Source organism: Typopeltis vanoorti, chromosome 6 (genome assembly GCF_054136105.1).
Source record: "Typopeltis vanoorti isolate ZY-2024b chromosome 6, IOZ_Tvanoo_1.0, whole genome shotgun sequence".
Taxonomy (NCBI): Eukaryota; Metazoa; Arthropoda; class Arachnida; order Uropygi; family Thelyphonidae; genus Typopeltis; species Typopeltis vanoorti.
The window spans coordinates 67,041,083-67,053,260 of NC_143554.1; the positions used below are offsets into that span (position 1 = coordinate 67,041,083).

At 35.3% G+C, this 12,178-nt stretch overlaps 1 protein-coding gene across 2 annotated transcripts in view; it reads right to left on the bottom strand.

The window, feature by feature from the left end:
• The window catches only part of LOC150105508 (PAT complex subunit CCDC47), a 300,186-nt gene that overhangs the window by 2,326 nt on the left and 285,682 nt on the right, over positions 1-12,178 (bottom strand). For both annotated transcript variants that reach the window (XM_090394850.1, XM_090394851.1), the window contains exon 11: positions 9,150-9,317. In XM_090394850.1, coding sequence (XP_090250976.1) covers positions 9,150-9,317 — 168 coding nt within the window. The remainder of the gene's footprint in view (positions 1-9,149; positions 9,318-12,178) is intronic.

Sequence of the window (12,178 nt, forward strand, 5' to 3'; positions counted from 1 at the left end):
AATATCAGGATTTGATAGCTGTTTTAAGATTGCTAAAGAATTGTCAAATCTATTAGAAATAGAAATTAAATTTAAAGAAAGTAGAGTACGTCAAAGAAAAGTATTTTTTGATTATGAAACGCCTGATGAATCACACATACGTGATAACAAAGATAATTTTAGGATAAATTTCTTTTTTGTAATTTTAGATACTGCTCTACAATCTGTCAAAAAAGGATTTGAATTGTATGAAATTCATGAAAAATCATTTGGATTTCATTAAGATATGAAATTAATAAGGAAAATGACAGAAAATGAAATTTTGCTGCAAATTTTAATTTGCAGTATCAAAAATTAAATACAGAGATGATGAAGCTGAATTTTACAATGAATTAATTATTTTTAGAAATATTGTTCCAGAAGATGCACCCATTAATATTTTAAAATTCATAATTGCAAATAATTTGTCGGATATTTATTCAAATATTACTATGACATTTAAAATATTATTGACCAGTCCAGTTACGGTTGCATCAGCAGAAAGGTCATTTTCCAAATTAAAATTAATAAAAACCTATTTGCGATCTTCTATGTCTCAAGAGCGTTTGTCGTCCTTGGCAATAATATCTATAGAGCATGAAATCGCAAAAAAATTTGAATTTTGATAGCGTTATAAATGATTTTATTGATAAGTGCATTAGGTTAAATAAAATTTAATATATTAAGATTTCTTTTAAATCTTATAAGTTGTTATGCATATATTTCATTCTTTATAGTAAAAATGGATATTTTTTTCATATTTTTATATTATTATTTATATTATTAAAGAAATCATTGTTCTGGCGTATTTATATGATGTGTACTTACATAATAAAATAATATATATCATGTACATACAAACACATTTATTTTTTAACTAATTTTTTCCCTTTACTTAAATTGATGCCAAAGAGCATACTTGTTTATGTGCATAAATATTTTTCATATTTGATTTAATTAATTAATTAAAAATATTCTTCCATTTAAAATTTCCATAAAAGTTACTAACTTTCAGGGGCCCCGCTTTTCCATTTCGCACAGGGCCCCACAAAATGTAGAAACGGGCCTGCCATGAACACACGCTTTGACAGACATGGGATACTACTAAGAATAAGGAGAAACCAACCTATTCTGTGGGATTATCGGTATCGGAAGCTTATGCGGTAAAATGTGTAGACCTGCGCAAAAGCGCAATATGCGATGACTGAATTAATTCCACAATTAATAAAAGGAATTGCTTTAAGAGATATCAAGAGCAACTAAATGAGATTCCCTAAACTTTTTCATAGCATTTGTTCAAAGGTGGTTGAGCAAGAATATCATTGGCTTGGCAGAATCCATACTGTTATCAGTTGAGAGGTTTCAGATGGCACAGAAGTTGTGTATTAATGATTTTCTTCATTACTTTAGAATGAGAGATATAGTTAGTTAATTTGATAGCCAAGATATGTCACCCTTCTTAGAAATGGATTTAATAATCAGATGATAACAGGTTAAATATCAGTGAAATGGGGGGAGATTAGAAAGGCAACATAGAACGGGTCAAATGTGGAGCAGACATTAAGAATAACTGGCGAAATGCCATCAGGTCCAAGATGTTTTTTGCTATCTAGCACGAAAAAGTTTCTTCTAATCATCATTTTCTGGAGAAAAATCAAAGGGGACTTGAATGTTGAGTATTTGGAATAATAGCAGGGTGATGTACCAAGATCTACAAAACTGGAAGAAAAGTAAGAAGCTAGAAGATATCCCCCCCCCCCCCCGGTAACAATGTAACAGAATCATCTGTCAAAAGAAACAGAAGCAGGACTGAACACAAATTGCACCCAACAGCTTTTAGCAAGAGACAAGCATGACTGCCAGTCAGATGTGATCCAAGTTTTTAGTTCTTTCAAAATCAATTCTGGACATGCTGACAGTTTACTTTGCAGCTATTTTGATATAAACCAAAAAGAAAGATGGAGATTTCACAGCTGCAATATGCTTGACTGGTCTCTTCTACAGCCTAAGCTCACTCCTTAGATATCTGTGGCTTATATCAATTGAATAATTATTATGAGGGACTTCAACTTAGGAGACAGATTGGGTGGAGGAAAGATCACATGGCAGGAAGGAAATATAATTTATATACCTACTAAGAGATAATTTCTTGAAGTAGCATGTTATGAAGGGGACTCAGAGTATACAAGAGTGTTGGATCTAGTCATAGTATCAGAAGATCTGTCCATGACCAAGGTGGTCATACTTCCTCTAATTGGAGAGAGTGATCATGCACTCTTGACCTGGAAGGTTGCAAAATATGGAGAATTTTCAGTTAAGCAGCAGTATGTGTCAAACAACAGGGCAGGTGATTATTAAAAGCTTAGGAGGCAGTGGCATGGCATAAGAATCTGTGCATGGGAGATAGTAAAGAGACATCTGAAGGAAGTAACGTCACACTGTGTACTCAAGATTAAAATGATAAATCAGGTAGGAGTTAGGTGGATGATTAAGTAGGAGCTACAAAAAAAAAAAAAAAAAAGAAAGAAAAGAGAGAAAATGTTGTGAAGGCAAGAAAGGTGACTAGCATGGTTAGTAAGGCAATATCATATTTATGAGAAAAAATTAGATGAATGTACTAAAAGAAATTCCAAAGCAAATTTCTTTTTCGTTATATAGAAAAAGATCCTACTCCCTTATCTAATGGGAGAAGGATAACTTTAATGAAGGCTGTTGGTAGAGAGGTGACAGAATCTGATGAAAATAGTTACTTTACTAGACCACTGCAATGGTCTATCATCTAGGTGAGGATATTTTGCTGACAGAAAGTGATGTGAGAACAGAGGTTGATGAATTGAAAGTACTTAGGATTTGCAGAATCTCAATGCAAATAAGCACCCATGGGATTGGATGAGCTATCAGCTATTGCATTACAAGAATGTGCCAAGGAAATGGCAGTGCCTCTGCCAAAGTCGTTTACCTAAGGCTCAGCTTGGGTAAAGTTCACTTACGAAAAATACACCTCTCTGACTTAGAGTTCCTTAGTGTTATTAAGTTTTTGCTCTCTGAAGGTTTCTGCCTAGTCTCTGACAAAAAGCAACTAGTTTGAAACAGCTGTCAGGCCAGTTAAACCTTATCAAAATCGATCAATAGGGGGCAAATATACGGATGCTTGGGCAAAGTGATCATGTCTCCTATAAAGTCCATCTAGGGCGACACGTAAATGCCGACGAGTATATTCCCATAAGCTCTCTGGTCAAATTTTGTACGAAACTTTTATAGTTTCTATATTCGGCTCTGATTTATATAATAAGGAAATATGTTAATGAGTGGCTAATTTTTTCGAAGAGGAGTATTTTTTATGTTGTTGTTGAAGCTAAATCTGTTCAATTTAAATATAAATATATAGAAATTTTAGTACTTGTAAATATTTGATGTTAGTAAATAAATGATTTCTTTTGAAATTCACTGAGATTCAAAACTCTTTCAATTTTTTAAGCTGAAACTTCATGCACTTCCAAAATTAGATACAAATATCATTATAATTATGATAAAAATGTTATCATAATTATAAATAATAAATTCATCAATATATATAATAAATTCATATGGAATAAGAAAGAAATTAGTCGTAACACTAAATTAGCTGTATACAAGACTGTGTTCAAACCAATTTTAACTTATGGATCTGAGAGCTGGGTCAGAAGTAAAACACTTGACCAAAGACTAGAGACTGCAGATATGAGAGTCCTGAGAAAGATTAGAGGTGTGAACAGATGGCATCAATGGCAATATCATATTAAAAATGAGGATATTAGGAAAGAACTTGACATTGTCAGCATCCAGGAATGCGTTAGCAGAGCTAATCTCAGGTGGTATGGTCACTTAAATAGAATGGGAGAGGAAAGATTAGCAAAACAAGTATTCTCTGCCAGGTTGGCAGGAAAACGACCCAGAGGAAGACCAAGATATAGGTGGATTGATACGGTACAAAGTGCCTTAGACGACAGAAATATAAGATCTGATAATGTTGGAGTCTTGACAAGTAACAGACTGATTTGGAGGAAAATTGTAGATAGGAAGTTAGTAATGATGTAATTTTTTCATGTAGTACTGTCATATCCTGTACACCCCTTGAGGGTACATGGCAGGAATTTGATGATGATGATGATGATGATGATAAAAATGTTAAGAAAACATTTTATATCTTAGTGATTTTTAACAGAAAAGTTATGTAAAGGAATGAGAATGGTAGTGTGCACCTGGCATTCATTCTCCAGAAAATGCTGAAGCATCAAAGTTGCAATGCAGGAAAGTCAATAAGAAAAGCAGCTCATAAAGATGGAAGATATCAGCGTTCTGTTCAACAAAATATGACTTGAAAATGTTTGTTACACATGTTCAGTACTGTGGAAAGCTTTCAAACATGATAAATGAAGATGAAGAGAATAGAGTACCTGGTTTATTTTCATCTGGATGGGACGGTGAACAAGCAGGATACACAGTTTGAAGCAACAGAACTTCCCCACCAGTTTCATTGAAAACTAGTGATGGAGAAAAAGTAATCATGTAAAGCTGTGTCAGATTTTCCATGAAGGGTGAATAGCAAAACCTGTACCCCAAACAGCAGACTCAAATTACAATGTGAACTGAGCTGTTGTGAATGTCTTGTAGTAGATAAATTTCATCACCTGGTGTATATTTTTATTATTGATGCCACTTCTCTAAAATGTTAGTGCATTTCTGTCAATGACTGTGCCAATGTAAATTGTGCCTCCTAATTCTATCCACAATTGCATAGTAATATATTCTATCTTTTAAGCATTTCTTCATAGCCTTTTATTAAGAGCTTGATATGTTGATGTTAAAAGATTATAACAAAGAAGAGCTTTGCTATATTAAAAATCCCTAGCCCCCCCCCCCACACACAAAATACTTTCAACTAGAATCCAAGGTCTTCTCTTTATGATCAACTGAATGTGAAATAGGTCAGGTTAAACAGCATCATACATGACAGTGATTTGCATGATTAGGTACTTCATGCTGCTGATGAAATGGATGTTGGCAAGTTCCATATATTTCAGGAAGTTGGAAAATCATCACAGATGAAGCAACTGATGAGGACTACACACACCAGCCAAGATTTGAAAGGGAAGTATGCAAAAGCATAAGGAAAGAGGTTAAGCCACAATTATTACTAACAAAATTTATGGGAACCGGTAAAAACACGTGAAATGACTGAACAATATGCTGTCTTTGTGTTTTTGACATGTGGTCCAAATGTATTGAAATTTAAGGGTATATTTAGACCACATGTTCTGAAATCAGTGTTTGAAGCTACTCATTTCATTATTAATTGCTTCATGCTAACAAAATGGGGAGGTCAAAATGTTTATTTATTTGCTTTTTTCTTGTAACATTTTTGCCGTGTTGAGATAACAGGTCACAATTTCTCAGAAACTCTGATTCTAGCAGTGTCATTCTATATGACACTGCTAGAATCAGAACCAGAAAAGGAAGTGCAAAAAGGTCAAAAATTCTGTTAGGAAAAATTTAGCTCCCAGAAAGAGAATTCTTTCATTAATAGAAAATATTCTACTAGTACATGACAGACAAAATAATCAGTAATAAAATTGTTCAGTTTAATGGAACAGCAGCTTCACTATCAATTTTCATCACCCAAATTTATCAATCTTATTGTATTGTATGTATGGTGTATTATGCAATACAGGCATACCATTGTATGCATGCAGTTATATAACATGTTAGTTCCAGACTACTGTCGTATAACAAATCACTGCATTTCTCCCACTTGTAGATGCATACAATGGTTTAATACAACAGCAGTCATTTATTATGCTAATGCAGTTTTGTCTGCAGAGAGCAAGTGTCAAAACACAGTGCCTATTGTATATTTATAAAGTAAATATGTATTTCACACATGGGATGGATTCCGCATTTTTATTATAAACATATAGGATAGTATGCCAAAATAAAATAGCTTTATTTAAAAAAATAAAGAGTTAAAGCAAACTGCTGATACTTCAAGCTAAAGCAAGAAAGAAATGTAATTTTGTAGCTTTAAGCTATGTAGCTGATGTTTTTAACTACGTTTATCACTGCTCCTCTTTTCAAACTCTACATGCAATCCTTCCATACTACATGTTATATTGTAGGAATAACAGTGAAGCAGACAACTGAAAAAAATTAACACTTTTTTTTTTTTTTTTAAACTTAATGCTTTCCTTGTGAGAAAAATGTGTTCTTGCAAACAAGCTATGATACTGCTGCTTTTCTAGTGATCAACTCTTCTTACATGATGTCAGGTTGTCATGTCAAAACTTCAATGACATTCAACAAGCTGTTTCATTTTAATCAATAATACACGTCTATCAATATCTCATGTGTCACGCTTCCAGTAGACTTATTCTCACTATAAATACCAACTGTTTACTTTATTCTTATTTTGTAAATGCAAGAACAGACTATCAGAATATAGTTTCATTTAATAAATTCATTCATTCACATAATTAACACCCCAAATGGCCATGATTCTATAGACATCCAGCCAAATCCGGATACGATTCTGTAACACCTATTGAATAACATGAATAAGAAGTGCAATTTGATCTCACTATTTCATCCATCTTGGCCGGTAGGGAGGTTAAACAAATAATTAAGCAACTGTCATTCAGCTAGTTTAATTATCTGAGCTATGCAGCTCATAAACCAGTTGGATAAGTTAGAATATTTAAATATTTATCAGAATATTTAAAGGAATATGCATGCTACACCTATTATATATACTCACTTATCACACAGAAAAAAAAAAGGAAACTACCACATAAATTATATTTTAGATGCTTCATAATTATATTCCGGTTTAACACACTTTGGATTTAATGGACAAAAAAAATTTCTGTCCTAAAGAAAAAATTTAGAACCTTTTTTTTTTTTTTATTTATTCGTGATTTGCTATCTTCAACTTAGCAGCTGTGTGCAACAACTTCTTCCAAGCAATGCTTGGAAGAAGTTGTTGTACAATGTAGAGCCTGAAATGGACTTTGAGGAAGTTGAGACATCTAATTTTTGTGCCACTCTGTGAAAGCTGGCAACAAAAATACAACTGAATATGATGTGGAAGAAGTTGCTATATAACGTATAGTTTGAAATGGACTTTGAAGAAGTTGAGACATCTAATTTATGGGACACTCTACTAAGGGATGGCAATGAAAATGCAACTGAGAATGATTTGGAACAGTGGCTCAAAAATTATGAAGGTGATCTGAGTTATCAAATTTTTTCTGAAATAGAGATTGTGAAAAATGGTCTTCATGGAGAACAAGAGGATGATGATGACAAAAATGAAGAATCAGTTGCACCTCATCCTAAATTGTCTGTTATAAGACAATATATGGATGACATCATATGCTATATTGAATCACCATCAGACCCTGATGTGCTTCCTTATGAACATTTTGGAGAATTTCGATCTGCAGTAATAAGGAAGCAGCACATGTCATGGTGGATGGCTTCCTCTCATCAGATTTCCCCAATGCTGGAATGCCTCAGGGTTCTATACTCTAACCCAGTCTTCCTCCTTTACATCAATAACCTCCATTCTCTGACTTCAAATCCTATTCATAGCTTTGCCAATGAGAGTACTCTTCATCATTCAATAAACCCTGCAGTACTCTAATGTTAGAAGCCTCAAGATCTTCCACAACTAGTGATTTGAACACTGACCTCCTCAACATCCTGAAATGAGATAAAGACAACCTAGTAAATTTCAATGCCAAATACATTCAAGCTTGCTTTATTACCCACAAGAAAAATTCTACCTCATCCCTTCTCATTTTTGATAATGTTCCAGTTTCCTTTCAAGATCAACTTTATCTTCTTGGGTTGACTGTCATATCTGGCACAAACATATTACATGCTTAGCCTCCCTCAGCCTCTAAAAAGCTTGGTCTTCTTTTCTGTTCTAAACATTACTTCTTTTCTTCTCAACTCCTAACACTCTGTAAGTCTCGGATCCAACCAACTTTGAAGTACTGTTTTCACATTTGGGGGAATAGTATTCCAAGAATTCTTCAGAGGTCTTAGGGGGGGGGACTCTATCCCCAAGCCCTCTAAGAATTCTTGATGATATTCAGAAGAGGGCAATCTGCTTAACAGACAATCCTTCTCTCACCGACACCCTTCAGTCACTTTATCATAGGTGCTCTGCTTTTTCTATAGGTACTTTAAATGGGCATTCCTCCACTTTCTTCTAACCATGTAAAAACTAGAGCAGCCAGTGGGCAACACCCATACACTATCCAGCTTCGAACACACTGAACTAACTTTTCATCAGCTTCCTTCATTCCATCCACTTCTATTCTTTGGAACAATTTTCCTCATACTACTTTCGCACATAGCACTGCAGTGTTATAGATTTTGTTACCTTTCATGTGTGGGGGTCAACATAAAAAAAAAAAAAAAAAAAAAAACTGAAGCTTGATGATTTCTTCAAGACCACTTCATCAACTGGACCTGTTTCATCAGAATCCTCTACCAGCAAGGAATTAACACCTCTCCCTCCATATGACAGTTATATTTCTAACTGAAAATTGTGATTCTTAGAATTAAGTTAATATTGAATATTATGTATCTTTTTTAAAATGTTTTTTTTTGTATGTTTTTATTCAGTGGAGTTTAAGAATTGTAAATTATTCCCACCTCTAAAATAGATTTAAATAAAAAAAAAAAAAAAACTAATATTCTCATTGAAAAAAACTTTTATGAGCTTTAAGAGGAAAAAAAATTAAAAAGTGGCAAAAACACTCCATTAGTTACACTGTATAATTTTTGATGTGTTAAATTAAAATAAAGTATAGTTCCTGTCATAAATTTATTTTTAACAAATATTTTCACGGCATGTATAAATTGCTAAATGTACATTACTAATAATATTTTAATCATACTTATACATTATAATAGCATTTTAATACATCTGTACATAATATGTTTGTTATTAACATGTTTTTAAAATACATTAGATTTAATGTACTTTCGGCAATAGTAGGTACCCCCTTCTCCCCAGTTAGTCCATTAAATTGAGAGCCTACTGTAATATCATTCATCTTTTTGAACAATAGAAATACAGGTACCTCCCACTTTCTTTGCTTTTCTGGATCTTCTTCATTCATCATACGTTCTTTTTCTGCTCGTCGTTTTTCTTCTCTTCTCTGTTGAGCAGCTTCTTGCCGTTGGGCATGAGTTGTCTTTAAAAATGCCTCTTCAACCCTTTGTCTATTCTTGTCAGCTTTGACTTTAGCCTAGAAAACAAACTAGGAATCACTGCTCAGTATTCTTTATTATACAAATAAGTTTACTGTTATTAGGGATTGCTATTAAGTTGCAGAACTTCCTCCTTCTCCAAATGAATAACAAAAAAATAAAAATAAATAAACTTTCAATACACAAAATGAAATTTAAGATGTATAACATTATTATATCCTTCAAATTTCTGCATTATTGTTATTATTATTATTATTGTTCCGGGAAACTCCAAGGAGTCGACAGACTCATCGAGGGAGGCCCTAACATCATGTCTGGAACAACTATTCAACATTCACACAGTATCTATCATATCTTGCCTTGAACTCATTCACGGTCGTAGCACCCACAACAGACTCTGGAAGCTTATTCCACTCATTCACCACTCTCCAAGTAAAAAACCTAGCTCTAACACCCTTGTCAACCACGCTCTTGCCCAGCTTCCATGCATGGCCCCTAGTCCTCCCACCACCAGTCATATTTTCAAAAATATCTTCTGGATCAATCTTATAAAAACCCTTCATTAATTTGAATGTCTCAATCATATCACCCCTCCTTCGCCTATCGTCCAATTTCTGCAACCCACAAATCCTCAACCTATTCTCATAAGGTTCATTCCACAGTCCTGCTATCATCTGTCACTCGTCTCTGGACCCTCTCCACTTCCTCCCCATCACGAAGAAACCCTGGTGCCCATAACTGGGCACAGAAGTCCAGATGGGGTCTTATCAAGGCTCGATACAGAGGAACAACAACTTGTTTGTCTCTGCATGTTAAAGTATTTTTCATAAGCCAAGTGATTTGGTGAGCTGTTTTAGTCACTTTTGCAATGTGCCCCCTAAACTTCAACTCCCTATCCACCAGCACTCCCAAATCCCTGGCTTCATCAATCTCCTGGAGTACGGTTCCACCTATGCGATATACTGCTGCTATTCTTTTCACCCCAAAGTGCATAACCTTACACTTTGCCACATTAAACTGACATCCATTTTTCCTAGCCCAGTCCTCCAAACTATCCAAATCATTCTGTAAAATTTTGACATCCTGTGCACTCACAATCGCTCTAAACAACTTTGCATCATCAGCAAACAAGTGAACACTTCCTCTCAGATCCTTTCCCACATCATTGATGAACAAATTGAAAAGCAGTGGTCCAAGAACAGAGCCCTGCGGCACTCCACTAGTCACAAGACGTCTTTTTGACTCCACTCCTGAATAAACCACTCTCTGGTATCTCTCCTTCAACAACCCTCCTATCCATCTTACCAACCCTATATCTATCCCCATCTGCTCCAGTTTACTGATTAGGGTTCCATGTGGTATCCTGTCAAAGGCCTTGGCAAGGTCCAGTAGTATCACTGTAAACCCATTACCCCTATCCAGTTCAGCCGTCACTGTGTTATAAAATGTGAGCAAGTTACTGAGGCATGATCTACCCTTCACAAAACCATGTTGTCCCCCATACAATATCCCATTTTCATCTATCCAATCCTGTATTCTTTTCTTGACTAATTTCTCTAAGACCTTGACAATGATTCCTGATATGCTAATCGGTCGGTAATTTACAACAGCAGTCTTGGAACCACCTTTATGCAGTGGAACTATTTTCCCCTTCTTCCACCCGCTCGGGACTAACCCAGACCCGAGACTCAAATTAAACAAAATGGTCAAGGGTACTGACAATTCTTCGGCTGCTTCTCGTACAACACGAGCTGGTATACCATCCAATCCCACGGATGTATTGACATTGAGGTTATGCAATAGACTACTCACCTCCACTTCATTCACCACAATTCCCGTATAATCTACTGGTTTATTCGTTTCTGCAATGTCACCACCTGGATGATATATTCTTGCAAAGTGCTCACTCAGTAACTCAGCTATCTCAACTGATTCAGTTACCTCCCTACCATTGGCATTCTTTAAAATCATTCTGCCACGTACATTTTTCCTTTTACTTGCTACATATCTAAAAAACTGTTTAGGACTCTCTTTAGCCTGCAGGGCCAATGTTTTTTCGTAATCCTTTTTTGCTTTTCTTACCACACTCGTCACCCTTCTGGCCTGCGCTTTATACCGTTCATGTGCCTGCCAGTCACCTTTCTCCTTAAATTCCCTCCATAGTTGTTTCTTTTTTTGCAGCTCAAGCTTAATGGTGTTATTCATCCATTTAACCCCTACTTGATTTATTATTCGGACTCTAGGTATACAGTCAGCCATTGCTTCATGCAAGCACTTCTTAACTACCTCCCATGCACTATCAACTTCTAGTCCTTGCAGTTGTACATGCCATGGCACTGAGCCAATCAAACTCCTAAGCTTGTCATACTTTCCAGCCCGATAATTCCACATGTACTCTGTCTTAATTGAAAATTCTACACCTTTAGCCACCTCCCAAGTCAAAACCCTATGATCACTCTCACCGATTGGTGGCAATGTGGTCATATTTGTTACAGCCAAATCCTCAGATGTAATTACTAGGTCAAGCACTCTCTGACCTCTAGTATTTTCCATTACATGCTGTCGCAGATAGTTATCCCTTAATAACCGCATAAAATCCAATTCCTTCCTCCCGTGTGTCCTCTCCTCACTCCACTCAATGCAACCATAGTTGAAATCTCCCATAATAATCACCCTCCTTCCACTCATTTCTTCTATTTGCTTGTGCATATTGTCACCACCATCTTTTCCATCACCTGGTCTATAGCAGCACCCAATTGTATATTTAGTTCTGCTAGCCACAATCTCACACCAAATGGCTTCAAATGTGCTCTTTTCTCTATCCTGCAATTCAACTTCTATTCTCCTTGGCTGTAGCTCATCAGCTATCATCAACAATACTCCTCCCCCCATTTTATTC